The following is a 17,665-nucleotide window of genomic DNA, read 5'->3' as shown; positions in this document are numbered from 1 at the left end:
TATAACAGCTTGCCTACATACATCCATTTTTGACTTCTAGAAGGTTTCCCAAACTTTAAACATCACATGAGTCCTGAAAAGACCTGTTAACTGGAGAATACACATTCTTTTCAGGTGCACTTGTAACATTTACCAAAATAGATCATGTGCTGAGTCAAAAAGCAAGTCTCAACAAATGTCAAAGGATTACATCTTAGAAAGTATGTTCTCTGGGAAAAAAAAAAAGTACTCTGAACAATGCAAACTAAAAGTCAACAACAGAAAGATGATTAGAAAACTCCCACTGAGGGGCGCCTGGGTGGCTCAGTGGGTTAAAGCCTCTGCCTTTGGCTCAGGTATGATCCCAGGGTCCTGGGATTGAGCCCTGCATCGGGCTCTCTGCTCGGCAGGGAGCCTGCTTCCTCCCTCTCTCTCTGCCTGCCTCTCTGCCTACTTGTGGTCTCTGTCTGTCAAATAAATAAATAAAATCTTAAAAAAAAGAAAAGAAAACTCCCACTGAGCATAAGAAGTAACACGGAGTACATGGGAGATGGAGAGGAGAAAGGAGTTGGGGGAAATTGGAGGGGGAGACAAACCATGAGAGACTATGGACTCTGGAAAACAATCTGAGGGTTTTGAAGGGATGGGAGGTGGGAGGTTGGGTGAGCCTGGTGGTGGGTATTATGAAGGGCACGTATTGCATGTAGCACAGGTTGTGGTGCCTAAACAATGAATTCTGATACACTGAAAAGAAAAAAAGAAAAAATTTAAAAAAAAGAAAAAACTCCCACTGTTGGAAATCTTAAAAAAACACTTCTACATAACCAAAGAAGAAATCAATGAAAATTATGGAAATATTGAACTTAACAAAAATTTAAAAATACAACATCAAAATTCGTGAGATACAACTAAGATGGGGGAAAATAAATAGCTTTAAATGCATATATTAGAAAAAATGAAAGGTTGAAAATCAATGATCTTAGCTTCTGGCTCAAGTCTAGGGAAATAATAGAAAATGAAACCCAGGGAAAGCAGAAGGAAGAACATAACAAAGACAAGACAGGAAAACTATGAAATAGAAAGCACATATACAAGAGAAAATCAAAAGCCAAAAGTTGATTCTTTGGAAAGATTACCACAATTGGATGCCAAGCTAGATGGAGCAATGAATAAAAAGAAAGGACATAAATTACTAATATCAGTAATTCGAAAGTAGATGTCACTACAAATCTTTCTGGAGATTTAAATTTAAAAAGACAAAGGACACTGAGTAACTTTATGCCAGTAAATTTGACAATCTTGACAAAATTGACAAGTTATTTGAAAAGTACACCTATGACATTTGGCCCAAAGAGAATCTGAATAGTCCTATTTAGCATATTTTAATAATGCTATATTTGTTAAACAAATTTAATCTTAAGTACCTTTTCACAAATAAAATGGCTTCACTGGTATGAGTTCTTCAGATGTGTAAGGAAGAAATAATAGCAACCCTGTAAAAATATCTCTTATAGAAAATAGGGGCGCCTGGGTGACTCAGTGGATTAAGCCTCTGCCTTTGGCTCAGGTCGTGATCTCAGGGTCCTGGGATTGAGCCCCACGTTGGGCTCTCTGCTCAGCAGGGAGCCTGCTTCCCCCTCTCTCTCTACCTACTTGGGATCTCTCTCTCTCTGTCAAATAAATAAAATATTTTTAAAAAGGGAAAATAGAGAAAGAGCTAACACATTGATTTAATGAGACCAACATGACTCTGAAGACAAAATCTGACAACATTTCAAGCAAAAAAAATAAAGTAGAGATTCCTGGGTGTCTCAGTCAGTTAAGCATCTGCCTTAAGCTCAGGTCGTGATCCCAGGGTCCTGGGGTCGCACCCCACTTCTCCTCCTCCTCCCTGTTCATGCTCTCTGTCTCTATCTCTGTCTTTCTCAAATGGATGACTCAAATCTTAAGAAAAAAGTATAGGTAAAAATATTCAGTGATAGCTGCAAAAATCCTAAAATTTTAGAAATTAAATCCAGTAATACATAAAAAGGATAATATAGTCAAGTAGGGTTTACCCCAATAATTTAACACTTAAAAAACATACCCCCAATATGGTTTTCTACATGTCAGTTTTATTTTAAAGTTTTAAAAAAAGAATTTGGAGGTGCCTGGGTGACACAGTTGCTTAAATGTCCAACTGCTGGTTTTGTCTTGGGTTGTGATCTCAGGGTCATGAGATCGAGCCCTGCACTGGGCTCTGAGGTCAGCATGGAGTCTGCTTGACATTTCTCCTCCTCCCTCTGCCCCTCCCCCACTCCCCCCCAAAATGAATAAATCTTTAAAAAAATAAATGAATTTGGTATGGTTGCTGGGTACAGGTCAATACACAAAAATTAATTGTATTTCTCTGTAGTAGCAGGAACTAACTGGAAAAATGAACTTTTAAGATACCATTTTTAACAGCATAAAAACCCATCAAATGTTTAGTAATCTAGTGAAAGATGCAGAAGACCTCTACAATGAAAACTGCAAAACACCAAAACACTGCTGAGAGAAAACTTTAAAGGCCTAGATAAATGAAGATATATACCATATTCATGGACTTGAAAACTCAATTTTGTTAAAATGTCAGTTTTTCCAATTTGAACTATAGACTCAAGACAATCTCAGTCAAAATCCCAGCTGATTTACTTGTGGAAGTTGACAGGATGATATTAAAATTTCTATAGAGATGGAAGGATAGTTTTTGGAAAAGATGAATAGTCTGAGAACATACACCATAAAATAGAGTCCAAAATAGTATCCAGAAATAGACTCACATATGATCATCTTATGACAAAGGTGCCAGTGCTATTCAGTGGGGAAAGTTTTTTTTTTTAACAATAAATGTCACTGGAACAGTTAGATAGCCATATAAAGGAAAATAAACCTTGACCCACCCTCCTACCTTTCAGAAACTTTGCTTTGAGATGGATCATAGTGAAACATACAACAATAAGATTTCTAAAAAGAAACATAGGAGAGTATCTTCATGACCCTGGAGACACACAAAAAAATTTACCTATAAAAACTATCAAAGGAGGGGCACCTGAGTGGCTCAGTGGGTTAATGCCTCTGCCTTCAGCTCAGGTCATAATCCCAGGGTCCTGGGATCGAGCCCTGCATTGGGCTCTCTGCTCAGCGGGGAGCCTGCTTCCTCCTCTCTCTGCCTGCCTCTCTGCCTACTTGTGATCTCTGTCTGTCAAAATCTTAAAAAAAAAACTATAAAAGGAAATACTGATAAAGTGGACTTCATTGCAATCGAGAACTTCACTTCATCAAAAGATAAAATCAAGATGAGAGAAAAACAAGCCATAGACAGGAAGAAGATATATTAATCCATAAACCTGAGAAATTTCAGAGTATATAAAGAACTCTTAAAACTCAGCAAGAAGGGGGCACCTGGGTGGCTCAGTGGGTTGGGCCGCTGCCTTCAGCTCAGGTCATGGTCTCGGGGTCCTGGGATCGAGTCCTGCGTCGGGCTCTCTGCTCGGCGGAGAGCCTGCTTCCCTTCCTCTCTCTCTGCCTGCTTCTCTTGTGATTTCTCTCTGTCAAATAAATAAATCTTTAAAAAAAAAAAAAATCAGCAAGAAGGGCGCCTGTGTGGCTCAGTTGGTTAAGCGACTGCCTTTGGCTCAGGTCATGATCCTGGAGTCCTGGGATGGAGTCCCGCATCAGGCTTTCTGCTCAGCAGGGAGTCTGCCTCTCCCTCTGACCCTCCCCTTCTCGTGCTCTCTCTCTCATTCTCTCTTTCACATAAATAAAATCTTAAAAAAAAATTCAGTGAGAAAAGACAACCTGATAAAAAATGGGCAAGAGAATTAAACAGGGACTTCACAAAAGGAGATAACACAAATGATCAACAGGCAAAGGAAAAATGTTCAGTATCATTACTCATCAGAGAATTCGAATTAACAATGAGGGATCACTGCACACTCACTGAAATGGCTAAAATTAAGATACCAAGTGTTAGTAAGGATGGGAAGCAACTGGCACTCTGATACATTGAGAGTGGTAATATAAATTAGTACAACCATTTTGGAAGACCATTTGGCAGTGTCTGCTAAAACCAAGCATGTTTGTTACAGCAATGATCCAGCAATCCCCCTTCTGATACATACTCAGGTGAAATGAGTGTATCTGTTTACTATCGTATGTATGAGAATGTTCAAGATAGCTCTATTCATAAGAGTTAAAGATTTGAAAACTCTAGTGTCATCAGTAGGAGGATGGATTAAGTAAATTGTGGTGTATTCATACAATGGAATACTACAAAAAGGGAATACACTTCTGACTCAGAAAAATATAGATGAGTATCACAGACATTATCTTGAACAAAAGAAGTCAGGCACAAAAGAATATCACACGGGGTAAAAATTCATTTTGAAAAACAGCTTTATTGAGATATATAATTCATATGCCATATAATTCACACAATAAAGTATATAATTCAGTGGATTTTAGTATATTCAGAGATAATATATGACCACCAACAATCAATTTTTAGAACATTTTATCACTTCAGAAAGAAAACCCCATAACATTCCCTAGCCCTGCATTCCCCCAGGAGCCCTGTGCAACTACTTTGTGTCTCTCTAGATTTGCATATTTTGGACATTTTATATAAATAGAATCATACAGTATGTGGACTTTTGTGACTGATTTCTTTCACTTAATGTAACATGTTCAAGGTTTATCCATGTTGTGGCATATATCAGTATTTCATTCTATTCTATGGTCAAATAATATTCCATTGTATGAACTTACCACATTTTAAAAATCCATTCATCAGTTTTCATCCTTTGGCTATTTTGAATAATGCTGCTGTAGATATTTGTGTATAAGTTTTTGTGTGGACATACATTTTCATTTCTGGGTAGACCTAGGTCATATGGTAACTGCATTTTAATCATTTGAGGAGCTGCAGGACTGTTTTCCAAAGTGGCTGCACCATTTTATGTTGTCATCAGTAGTACATGAGGCTCTGATGTCTCCCATCTCCATCCTGATACTTGTATTATCTGACTTTTTTTTCTTTCTAGCCATTCTAATGAGTACAAAGTGATGTCCCATTGCAGTTTTGATTTCCTAATGAATGACTTTACGGACAACTAATGATGTTGAGCATCTTTTCATATGTTTATTGGCCATGTGTATATCTTCTTTGGAGAAATGTGTGTTCAGACTCTTTGCCCAATTTTTAATTGGGTTATTTGTCTTTCTGTTACTAAGTCATACCTCCTTTACATATTTTAGGTACAAGTCCCTGATCACATTCATTATTTTCTCCCATTCTGTGAGTTGTCTTTTCCCTTTCTTGATAGTGTCATTAAAAAAAAAAGATTTTATTTATTTATTTGACAGAGATCATAAGTAAGCAGAGAGAGAGAGAAGGGGAAGCAGGCTCCCCGCGGAGCAAAGAGCCCGATAGGGGCTCGATCCCAGGACTCTGAGATCATGACCTGAGCCGAAGGCAGAGGCTTAATCCACTGAGCCACCCATGTGCCCCAATAGTGTCTTTTGAAGCACAAATTTTTTAAAAGATTTTATTTATTTATTTGACAGAGATAGACACAGTAAGAGAGGGGACATAAGCAAAGGGAGTGGGAAAGGAAGAAGCAGGCTTCCTGCCAAGCAGGGAGCCAGATGTGGGGCTCCATCCCAGGACCCTGGGATCATGACCTGAGCCAAAGGCAGATTCTTAACAATTGAGCTGCTCAGGCACCCCGAAGCACAAATTGTTTAATTTTGATGAAGTAAAACATATTTTTCTTTTGTTCCTTATGCTTTTGATATCATATGTAAAAATCCACTGCCAGATTCAGAGTTATGAACATTTATTCCTATGTTTTCTTCTGAAAAGTTTTATACTTCTAGCTCCTATATTTAGGTCTTTGATCTATTTCGAGTGAATTTTTGTATGTGGTATGAGGTAAGAGTCTGACCTCATTCTTTTTCCACGTGGCTATCCAGTCATTTCAGCACCATTAATTTTTTTTAATAGTCTTTCCACATTGGATAGTCTTTGCCTCCTTGTGGAAAATTAGTTGATCATAGACACATCGTTTTATTTCTGGATTGTCAGTTCTGTCCCATTGATATGCATGTCTGTCCTTATGCCAGTACCACACTGTCTTAATTATCATTGCTTTGTAGTAAGTTTTGAAATCAGGAAGTGTTAGTCCTCCATATTTGTTCTTTTTTCAAGATCATTTTGGCTATTCTGGGTTCCTTGAATTTCCATATGAATTTTAGGATCGGCCTGACAATTTCTGAAAAAAGAAAAAAGCCAGCTGGGATTCTAATAGGGATTGTGTTGAATCTGTAGATCATTTTTGGGAGTATTGCCATCTTAACAAAGTTAAGTCTTTTAATCTATGAACATGGAATATTTTTCCATTTATTTACATCTTTAATTTTTCGGTGATGTTTTATAATTTTCATTGTACAAGTCCGGCACATCTTTTCATTTATTCCTAGGTATTTTATTGTTTCTAATGCTATTGTGAATGGAATTGTTTTCTTAATCTTATTTTCAGTTTGCTCATTGCTATTTTATAGAACTAGAATTGATTTTTTATATTGATCTTAAACTTGTTTATTTGTTCTAATGGTATTTTACTGAATTCCCTAGGAATCATATTTACAAGATCACATTTTACTGTTTATTTTCTGTCTTGATGTCTTTTATTTATCTTGCCTAATTTCTTTGACTAGAACTTTCAGTGCAATATTGAATAGCAGTGGTGAAAGTGGGCATTCTTTTTTGTTCTATCTTAGAGGGAGAGTCCAGTCTTTCACTAGTAAGTGTTTTGTTAGCTGTGGGTTTTCCAGAGATGCCCTTTATCAGATTGAGGAAGTTCCCTTCTGGTTTGTTAATTGTTTTTATCATGAAAGGATATTGGATTTTGTCAAAGGCTTTTCTGCCTCTGGAGAACATCAGTTTTTGTTTCTTATTTTATTGATATGGTATATTGCATTAATTGATCTTCACTTGTTAAAGCAACCTTGCTTTTCTGGGTAGATCCCACTTGGGCATATTGCATAATTATTTTCTTTGCTGCTGAGTTCAGTTTACTAGTATTTTGTTGGGAATTTTGAGTTTATATTCCTAAGAGATATTTGTCTGTAATTTTCTTTATTTGTGATATCTTTGGGTTTTGGTATCATAGTAATACTGGCTTCATAGAATGAGTCATGGAGTGTTCCATCCCCTTCTATTTTTTTTTTAAGATTTTATTTTATTTATTTGACAGAGAGAGAGATCACAAGTAGGCAGAGAGGCAGGCAGAGAGAGAGGAGGAAGCAGGCTCCCTGCGGAGCAGAGAGCCCGATGCGGGGCTCGATCCCAGGACCCTGAGATCATGACCCAAGCCGAAGGCAGCGGCTTAATGCACTGAGCCACCCAGGTGCCCCCATCCCCTTCTATTTTTTAAAAGATTTGTTTATTTACTGTAGAGAGGGGGAAGTGTACGAGTTGGGGGAGGGGTAGAGAGAGAGAAACTCAAGCAGACTCTGTGCTGAGCATGGAACTGGACACGGGGCTCCACCCCATGACCCTGAGAGCATGACCTGAGCCAAAATTAAGAGTTGGACACTCAACCAACTGAGCCACCCAGGTACCCCCCCATCCTCTTCTATTTTTAAAAGAATTTGTGAGAATTAGTATTAATTCTTTAATTGTTTGGTACAGTCCAATGGTGAAGCTGTTTAGTCCTGGCTTTTCTTTTTCTATAGTTTTAGAAACTATTTAAATTGCTGTATTCATTGGGGCACCTCGGTGGCTCAGTCAGTTAAGAGTCTGCCTTTGACTACTAGATATTTATCCCAAAGATACAGATGTAGTGAAAAGAAGGGCCATCTGTACCCCATTGTTCATGCAGCAATGGCCACGGTTGCCAAACTGTGGAAAGAACCAACATACCCTTCAGTGGACAAATGGATAAGGAAGATGTGGTCCATATACACTATAGAGTATTATGCCTCCATCGAAAGGATGAATACCCAACTTTTGTATCAACATGGACGGAACTGGAAGAGATTATGCTGAGTGAAATAAGTCAAGCAGAGAGAGTCAATTATCATATGGTTTCACTTATTTGTGGAGAATAAGAAATAACACAGAGGACATGGGAAGATGGAGAGGAGAAGGGAGTTGAGGGAAATTGGAGGGGAAGCTGAACCATGAGAGACTATGGACTCTGAAAAACAATCTGAGGGTTTTGAAGGGATGAGGGGTGGGAAGTTGGGCCAGCCTGTGGTGGGTATTGTGGAGGGCACGTATTGCATGGAGCACTGGGTGTGGTGCATAAACAATGAATTCTAGTACACTGAAAAGTAATTTAAAAAATTAAATTTTTTTTAAAAAAAAGAGTCTGCCTTTGGCTCAGGTCATGATCCCAGGGTCCTGAGATCAAGCCCTACATCGGGCTTCCTGCAGGAGAGAGCCTGCTTCCCCCTCTCCCTCTGCTTTTCCCCCTGTTTATGTGCACTCATGCATTCTCTCTGTCTCTCTCCCTCTCAAATAAATAAATAAAAATCTTTTAAAAAAATAAATTACTTTATTCATTATAGGTCTGTTTAGATTGTCTATTTCTTCTTGAGTCCATTTCAGTATTTTTTCTTTCTAGGAAACTCTCCATTTCATACAGGTTATCTAACTTATTGACATACAGTTATTCATAGCAGTCCTTTGTAGTCCTTTTTATTTCTCTGAGGTTGGTAATGATGTTTCCTTTTTCACTTCTGATTCTAGAAATGAGGCTTCTAAAGACTTGTCAGTTTGTTGATCTTTTCAAAGAATTAGCTTCTGATTTCATTAATTTTTTCTATTGTTTTCCTATTCTCGATTCATTTCCACTCCAATCTTTATTATTCTCTACCTTCTACTTGTTTGAGTTATTTTGGTCTTAACTAAGGTAGAAGATTAGAGTACTGATTTGAAGTGTTTCTCCTTTCTTAACGTAGGTGCTTATAGATATAAATTTGCCTGTAGGCACTACTCTAACTGTATCCCTTTTGTTTTGGTGTATTGCGTCCTCATTTTTATTCATTTCAAAGTATTTCCTAATTTCTCTTTTGATTTATTTTTTGACCCACTGTATGTTTAAAGATAAATTTATGTTTATTTGTACATTTCCCAATTTTTTTCTGTTCATTTTTTTAAAGATTTTACTTATTTGACACACAGAGATCATAAGCAGGCAGAGAGGCAGGTGGGGGTTGGCGGGAAGCAGGCTCCCCACTGAGCAGAGAGCCTGATGTGGGGCTCGATCCCAGGACCCTGAGATCATGACCTGAGCCGAAGGCAGAGACGCCCCCTGTTATTAATTTTTAATTTCATATGGTCACAGAACATACTTTGCATTATTTTATACTTTGAAATTTACTGAAGTTTGTTTTATGACCTAGAGCATAGTCTGCACTTGAGAAGAACATATATTCTGCTGTCCTTTGGGAGCAATGTTCTATAGATATCTGTTAGGTCTAGTTGGCTTACAGTATTTTCATTTTTTTTTCTTATTGATCTTCTGTCTAGTCGTTTTACATATAACTCAGTTTTTTGAAGTTGAAGAACACCCACCTATCAATAATTGCATTAAATATAAATGGTCCAAATCAGGCACTTTCTTAAAGTTCTAATAGTGAGTATTTTAGGCTAGCAGGTCTTGGACACAACTGCTCAATTCTGCCATCGTTACAGGAGTACATGGACCATATTTAAACAAAGGACCTAATTGTGTTCAAATAAAACTTTATTTGGATAACATTCAGCCTGCCCACAGATTGTAGTTTGCTCATCCCTGGTCTAAACACACTGATTAAAGATGAAGAATGTCATACTGGATAAAAAATCAAGACCCAACTATGTGTTGTCTACCAAAACAACCCACTTCAATATGGAGACATAGGTCAGAAATAAAAAGAACTGAAAAAGGTATACTATACAAACACTAAGAAAAGGAAAGCTGGAATGCCTATATTAATAACAAGCAAAAAGCAGTTTAGAGCAAGTAGCATTACTCACGATAAAGAGAAACAATGAAAAAGTGATCAATTAAAAATGACAACATAACTATTTGAAATTTGCAATGTACCTAACAACAGAGCTTCAAAACACATGAAGTGAAAACTGATAGAAATGGAAGATGGAATAGGAAAATCCATAACTACAGTTGGAGACTTCAATACCCATTTTTCAGTAATCAGTAGAACAAGTCAGTGGAACCAAATCAGTAGATACTTAGTAATGATGGAGAAGACATGAACAGCACTCTCAACCAACTTGATCTAATTGACATCTAGAGAATACTTGATCCTACAATAACAGAATACATTTTCTTTTTTCAAAAGCACACTGAACATTCATCACAGTAGTCCATGTTCTGAACCATAAAACAAACTTCAAAAAATGTAAAAGTATTGAAATCATACAAAGTACTTCTCTGACCATAATGGACATTATGGTCTTATAATACAGAGCCATCTGTAAAATCTCCAAATATTTGGAAATTAAACAACACACTTTTCAATAATCTAATAGGTTCAAGAACAAGTCACAAAGGAAATCAGGAATAGTTTGAGTGGAATGAAAATGAAAGCATGCATATAAAAATTGAGAAAATATGGGGGGAGGGATTGGCTGACTCAGTTCTGGACATTGGGGAAGGTAATGTGCTATGGTGAGTGCTGTGAATTGTGTAAGACTGATGATTCACAGACCTGTACCCCTGAAGCAAATGATACATTATATGTTAATAGAAATAAATAAAAGTAAAAAATTTGAGAAGATACAGCTAAAGCAGTGTTCAGACAAAAATTTATTGCATTAGATAGAGATCTCAGATAATCTAAGGCTTCACCCTAAGAAACTAGAAAAAATAGCAAATTAAACCCAATTGAGTGGAACAAAAGAAATAAGAGCAGAAATCAATAAAATTTAAAACGGTGCCTGGCTGGTTCAGTTGCTCAGCGTGCAATTCTTGATCTTGGGGCTGTGAGTTTGAGCCCCACATTGGTTGTAAAGTTTACTTAAAAATAAATTAAAAACAAAATACATTAAAAACAATGAAATCAAAAGCTATGTTGTTGTTGTTTTGAGAAGATCAGCACAATTGAGAAACCGCTACCCAGGCAGATAGACACAAATTAACAATGTCAAGAATGAAAATAGAGACATCACTATAGATCCTGCAGACATTTAAAAAAGATGATTAACAAATGTTATGATCAGCCTTATGCCTATGACTTGACAGCTTTTTATGAGGTGGACAAATTCCTTGAAAGTCACAAACTAACAAAGCTCCTTCGAGGAGAAATAAATAATCTGAATAGTCTTATACCCACTGAATTTGTAGTTTAAAATCTTATAACAAAGAAAGCTCCAGTAGGGAATTCTATCAAACATTTAAAGACATAATACCAGCTTTATACAGACCCTTCAAGAAAGAAAAGGGCATACTTCCTGGCTCATTTTATGAGCTCATTTTTACTGATACCAATACCAGACAAAATATGAGAAAAGAAAGCTATGGACCAATATCCCTCATGAAAATAGCTGCAGAAATTAGCAAGTTAAATTTAGTAAAATTTGAAAAGGATAAGACACCATAACTATGTGAGATTTGTCCTAGGTTCAACATTGTAGACTCAAATTACCGTATCAACAGTTAAGTGAAAAGATTGAACATCCATTTATGATTTTTTTAAAAAAACCTGAGCAAACCAAGAGAAGTAGGGGAGTTTCTCAACCTGATAAAGGGCATCTACAAAGATAAAACTACAGCTAATATCAAATTTAATGACGAAAGGCTGAATGCTTTCCCTCTAAGGGCAGGAACAAGTCAAGGTTGTCTGTTCTCACTTTTGTTCAGCATCTTCCTAGAAGTCTTAGCCAGTGCAATGAGCCAAGCAAAAGAATGGAAAAAAGACATAGAGTGAAAAAGAAGAAATAAAACCACTTCTATTTGCAGATGACATGATTGTCTACATAGAAAATCTCAATCTACAGAAAAGTTACTGTGATTAGTAAATGAATTTGGCAAGTTATAGAATATAAGGCCAAATATCCAAAAATCTATTATATTTCTGTGTACTAGCAATGACATTCAAGAATAGGCAGTAACAATCAGTAGTGATAGAAATCAAACTAGTTGTTAACTCTGCTAAGGTGATACTGACTTGAAAAGGAGCACAAATGTTGGAAGTGTTCTGTATCATTATCTGGGTAGTGGTTACATGAAAATTCAACAAGCTGCTTCTTTAAGATTAACGGGTTTTATTCAGTTTATTGTATGTGTGCTATACCTTAAAACTTTTTTTAGGGGCTCCTGGGTGGCTCAGTTGGTTAAACGTCTGCCTTAGGCTCCAGTCATGATCCCAGGGTCCTGGGATTGAGCCCCACATTGGGCTCTCTGCTCAGCAGGGAGTCTTCTCCCTTTTGCTCTGCCTCTCCCGCCAGCTTGTGCTCTCTTGCTTTCTCTCTCTCTCTCTCTCTCAGATAAATAAATAAAATCTTTAAAAAAGAAAAAAAAACTTTTAAAAAAAGTTCAGTCTACACAAACCATAAGTGACTCTTAATCTCACAAAACAAACTGAGGGTTGCTGGGGGCGGGGGTTGGGAGAGGGGGAGGGGCGTTATGGACATTGAGGAGGGTATGTGCTATGGAGAGTGCTGTGAAGTGTGTAAACCTGGCGATTCACAGACCTGTACCCCTGGGGATAAAAATACATTTATATGTTTATAAAAAAAATAAGAAATTAAAAATTAAAAAAAAAAGTTCAGTCTAACCAGGATGAATGAAAACCATCTCACATCCTGTGTTATATGCCATCTGATACAACTTTCTGCCCATGGTGATACCCAAGAAATATTATTTACTGACTAAAGGAAATAATTTGGAAACACTTTTACTTTGCTTAAAATAAAACCACAGTTAACTTATACAGCATTCCATCTTTTGGTTGACACAGTCATTAAAGTGAGGCAAAAAAAAACATTGGATCTAGATTAGATAGTAGCAGGACTTTTTCAGGCTATTTAGGAACATTATGGCAATAATTTCAGGAAATGTAGGCAATGCTACTGAATGCATTAGAGGGTGGTCAAAGTGTTGGTGAATTTATAATGTATTTGATGATTTAAAATATAAAAATGTATTTAATGATTTAAATTTATAATGTATTTAATGATGTAAAATGTAAAAATGTATCTAATTATTTTAAAGTGTAAAATATCTATATATAGAAGCTAGGACAACCTTCAATTTGTAAGTAGAATTAATTTTCCTCAACAGAAAAATCTCCCCAGAAGAGAGATTAGAATAGAATAATAAAATATAATCACAGAGGATGTTGCATTTTTGCCTCCCTCTTAGGGGACTTCTCAAGTGATCCATGTGAGACATTGCTTCTGCTGTATGAGTTTGAAGTTAAAGCCAAAATGAATGATCCATTCCTTGACAGCTTCCTGGAATCAGTGTGGGAACTGCCTCATTTGGAAAGTAAAACATTTGAAATAATTGCATGTAAGTGCTATATTTATGTTTTTGGAAGACTGTTACCCATTTAGATTGTACTACTTTTTTTCTTCTCTCTGTCCTTCATTCTTTACCTTCAGGTGGGATATAATGTTTTCTCATAGCACTTTGTTTCTCCTTCTTTAATGGCATTCTTGAAATGTCATGTATTATAGTCATTAATGCATCTATCTTTTTCTTTATATGAGACTATAAGCTCCTTAGGGTCATGAAGAATAGTTGCTTATATTTGTTGTTCTTAGACACCTGAGTAAAGTGCATTACTCGTAATAGGTGTGCCTACTCTAGGTGTGGAATTGAATTACATAACTATGCAATAGGGGGAGCTCGAACTTTGGAAAGCTGGTTTTACTCAGCTAGATAGAAATTACCATCAACTGTTTAACTAATCAAAGGTGATACGATCTTAGCAATTTATTAAAGTGTACAAAGAGGGGGGTCCCTGGCTGGTTCAGTCAGTGGATCACGAAACTTGGTGTAGAGATTACTTAAAAATAAAGTCTTTTAAAAAATAAAGTGTACAGAGAAATACTGGTAATATTCTTTAATACAATTACCACTCTCAAATTTCTGGTTGGGCTATAAGTAAATAGTATTTGGGGTCCCAGAACCTTTATGGGGATATGCTGCAGGAAATGGCCTAATTATTTTTCCTTTTTTTCTCTCTTACCCTCCTCGGGAGCCTGTGTGGTTAATAAAGGTATTAGGCACATGTAAGATAAGGCCTTTCCTTATCTCGTAAGACAAAATTCCTAGAGACAAGGAGCAGCTGGTCTATACTTTATGGACTTGTAATGGTGACCACTTCTTATATAATGGATCTCTAATTAGAAACCTGGTAAATGCATTTGGAAGTTTTTAGGGTTTGTTATCTCTGACACTCACTCTCATGTCAACTGTTTCCTGTTTTTAGTATCAGTATCAGACTAAAACAGTATATTGTAGTATAAATCTGTTTTTGATTATTGCCCTTTTACTGATCTGCTTTTTGTTTCCACCTTTGTGTGCCCCTTCTTGACTCTGGCTCATAAGATTATCGCTTTACCTGTATGACTGTGAGCAGGATCACAGAAACAGTAGGTTCTCTGTTGATGTTTGCTAAAGAGAAGATTACCCTGGTGACCCTACCACGTTATTCTACCCAGAATCTATAAGCTGTCTCTGAAAGCCAGCATGGACTCCTGATTTCATAAAATGCGTTTTTAGGGTTTTTTCTTTTGGTTGGTTTGTGTTAATCTGTTCCAGGCCAGTTTCATTAGAGAGAGCAAGTTGTAGCCTGGGATGAAAACCGATAGATAAGGTACTCACAGCCTTTTTTCTTTACTTCCTATAGCGTTAGCAGTGGAAATGCCTGCACACTATCCTTCCATTGCTCTGAAGGCCTTGAAAAGGGCCTTACTGCTTTACAAAAAGAAAGAATCCATTGATGTTTTGAAATACAGGTTAGTAAATGTAACTTAACACTAAATCTAGGCTTTTTGATAACCAAAAGATATAAAACTTATGGGTTTGGTAACCCATAAGTCATCAGTCATACTCATCTGATCCAACTTAAAAGATGATCAAGGGCACTCCTGTAACTCCTGAACTAAAAAGCCCTCAAAACAGCTCCATATTTAGAGTTATAACATAGACCAAGAATTAATTAGCTATGTAAAAGTGTCTGGATTTCTCAAAAGAGGGGGAAAAAGGGGCAAAGTTGCTTCTTTGTGTGAGACCATATATAGGATAAAATTACTAAGTACCTTTCAGAGATTAATATAACAGCCACCAATATACCCACCACCCAAATTTAAAAAATGTTAACATTTTGCGATATTTGTCCCAGGTGTTTTTTCTAAGCACCTTTCTTTAAGGACTAACCAGTGCTCTGCATCATAATACAAAATATTATTTATTAGAGATTTTATGTTTTCTATGCCTAGACGTGGGTGAAATGATGTGTGATTTTTCTATGGAAAACTTTATTACAGTCTTTCTTTTCTGAGACATGAGAGACAGTTCTCCTGGAATTATTCCCAGTTTAAATCCCAGTTCCCTTGCCCGTTTTGGGATGTAATGAGATGCTTTAAAATGTCTATAGATTGAACCAGCTCATAAAATATAATAAACAGCTACAACTCCTTAGTGCAGGAAACTAAAAAAAGGTGAAAGACAACCATAGGCATAATAAAAAGGAGGGTTGGTCAGCCCCTTTTATAGCTTCAAAAATCTGTCTTCTGAGGTTGGAGGCCAGATAAAAATGAGGGAAGAACAGAAGTGTTTTGAAGCTCGTAGTCTGGGATGAGATCCAGATTTTACTTATCTTAGCCATGATGGCAGTGATTTATTTCCTTATGAGATGAGTTTTCTCTTTTTGATTTCAGCAAATGTATGCACAACTTGATTAACCTCTTACTGCCAGATGGGGTGCCAGATTCGGAACTGTGTCCCCTGGAAGAAGTTTGGGGTCATTTTGAAGATGCTCTGAGCGTCATTATCCATACCGTAAGTCAACCAGTGATATTAAGCTATTCTTTAAAATTAGACCTGTCTTCTGTGTTAGAAATGACATAGAATAGTGCTTTCTGATACGAGTTTTAAGGTAAATAAATTCAAATTACAATATACTTACACACTATAAAATTTCCCTGTTTTTATGAACTGTAAAGAGTTAAAAGTAGAAAATTTCTGATACAGCTATACTATGGATTAAATAAAAAATAGCAGTACCACCTGGAATTTTAAATTATTTTGTGTTTTCAAAACATGGTAGAATTGTTACTTCCACTGTGATGATACTAACCCTTTGAAAAACCTTATTGTTATTCTTTCCATTTCTTTAAGGCAGGTAATAGAGTAGAAGGAACATGGAAGACCTGTATTTTTGTCCCTTCTCTGCTGTTTTTTTTATTTTCAGCACAGGTTTATTCAGTAATTTTTAAATTAGTTTTATTGAGGTGTAATTTATATACACTTTGTATATGTACCATTTGGTGATTTTAGTAAGTTTATAGAGTTAATGCAACTGTCACCACCATCCAGTTTTAGAATATTTCCATTACCCCAAAGTTTCTTCTCACCTATTTGTGGTCAGTCCCTGTTCCCACGTTAAGGCCCAGACAACCACAGATCTGCTACTCTGTCAATTTTCTCTTTCTGGACACTTCATATGAATGAAACCACGCAGCGTGTGATCTCTTGTGTCTACCTTCTTTCAATTTAGCATATTATTTTTGAGGCTCATCCATGTAGCAGGTATCAGTATTTTAATCCTTCCTATGTTATTATATTCTACTGAATGGATATATCACATTTTCTTTATCTACTCACTAGCTGGTAGTCATTTGAGTTGGTTTTACTTTTTAGCTATTACGAATAATACTGCTATGATATTTGTATACCAATCTTTGTGGACATGTGTTTTCAGTACTCTTGAATATATGAATTTCTGGGTCATTTGATAACTTTATGTTTAACTTTCTGAGGAGCTACAATCTGTTTTCCAAAGTGGTTGCACTATTTTACATCCCTACCAGCGGTGTAGGAGGGTTCTAATTTCCCCACTTCCTCATCGACACAATAATGTCTATCTTTTTCATTATAGTCATTTTAGTGAGGGTGTAGTGGTAACTCATTGTGGTTTTGATTTGTATTTTCTTTTTTTTTAAAGATTTTATTTATTTATTTGACAGACAGAGATCACAAGTAGGCAGAGAGAGAGAGAGAGGGAGGAAGAAGCAGGCTCCCCGCTGAGCAGAGGGCCTGATGTGGGGCTCGATCCCAGGACCCTGAGATCATGACCTGAGCCGAAGGCAGAGGCTTTAACCCACTGAGCCACCCAGGTGCCCCTTGATTTGTATTTTCTTGGTGGCTAATGGTGTTTATAATTTTTTATGTGTTTGTTGACCTTTTCTATGCCTTCTTTGGGAAAATGTCCATTCAATTATTTTCCCATTTTAAAAACTGGGTTCTTGTTGAGTTGTAGGATTTATTTATATACTCTAGGTACAAATCATTTATCAGATATGCCGTTTGTAAATATTTTCGCCCTGTCTCTGGCTTGTCTTTTCATTTTCTTAATTACATAACTTAAAAAGCAAAAGTTCTAAGTTTTGATGAAGTCTCATTTATCAATTTTCTTTCTG

The 17,665-nt window shown here is 36.5% G+C and overlaps 1 protein-coding gene across 1 annotated transcript in view; it reads left to right on the top strand.

Moving 5' to 3' along the window:
• The window catches only part of TEX11 (testis expressed 11), a 297,399-nt gene that overhangs the window by 252,989 nt on the left and 26,745 nt on the right, over window positions 1-17,665 (top strand). Inside the window, exons 25-27 of the mRNA XM_045994777.1 lie at window positions 13,377-13,526; window positions 14,872-14,980; window positions 15,905-16,025. Coding sequence (XP_045850733.1) covers window positions 13,377-13,526; window positions 14,872-14,980; window positions 15,905-16,025 — 380 coding nt within the window. The remainder of the gene's footprint in view (window positions 1-13,376; window positions 13,527-14,871; window positions 14,981-15,904; window positions 16,026-17,665) is intronic.

The sequence above is a fragment of the Meles meles genome, chromosome X (genome assembly GCF_922984935.1).
Source record: "Meles meles chromosome X, mMelMel3.1 paternal haplotype, whole genome shotgun sequence".
NCBI classification, from domain to species: domain Eukaryota; kingdom Metazoa; phylum Chordata; class Mammalia; order Carnivora; family Mustelidae; genus Meles; species Meles meles.
This window is presented reverse-complemented; position numbering and strand designations above follow the sequence as displayed.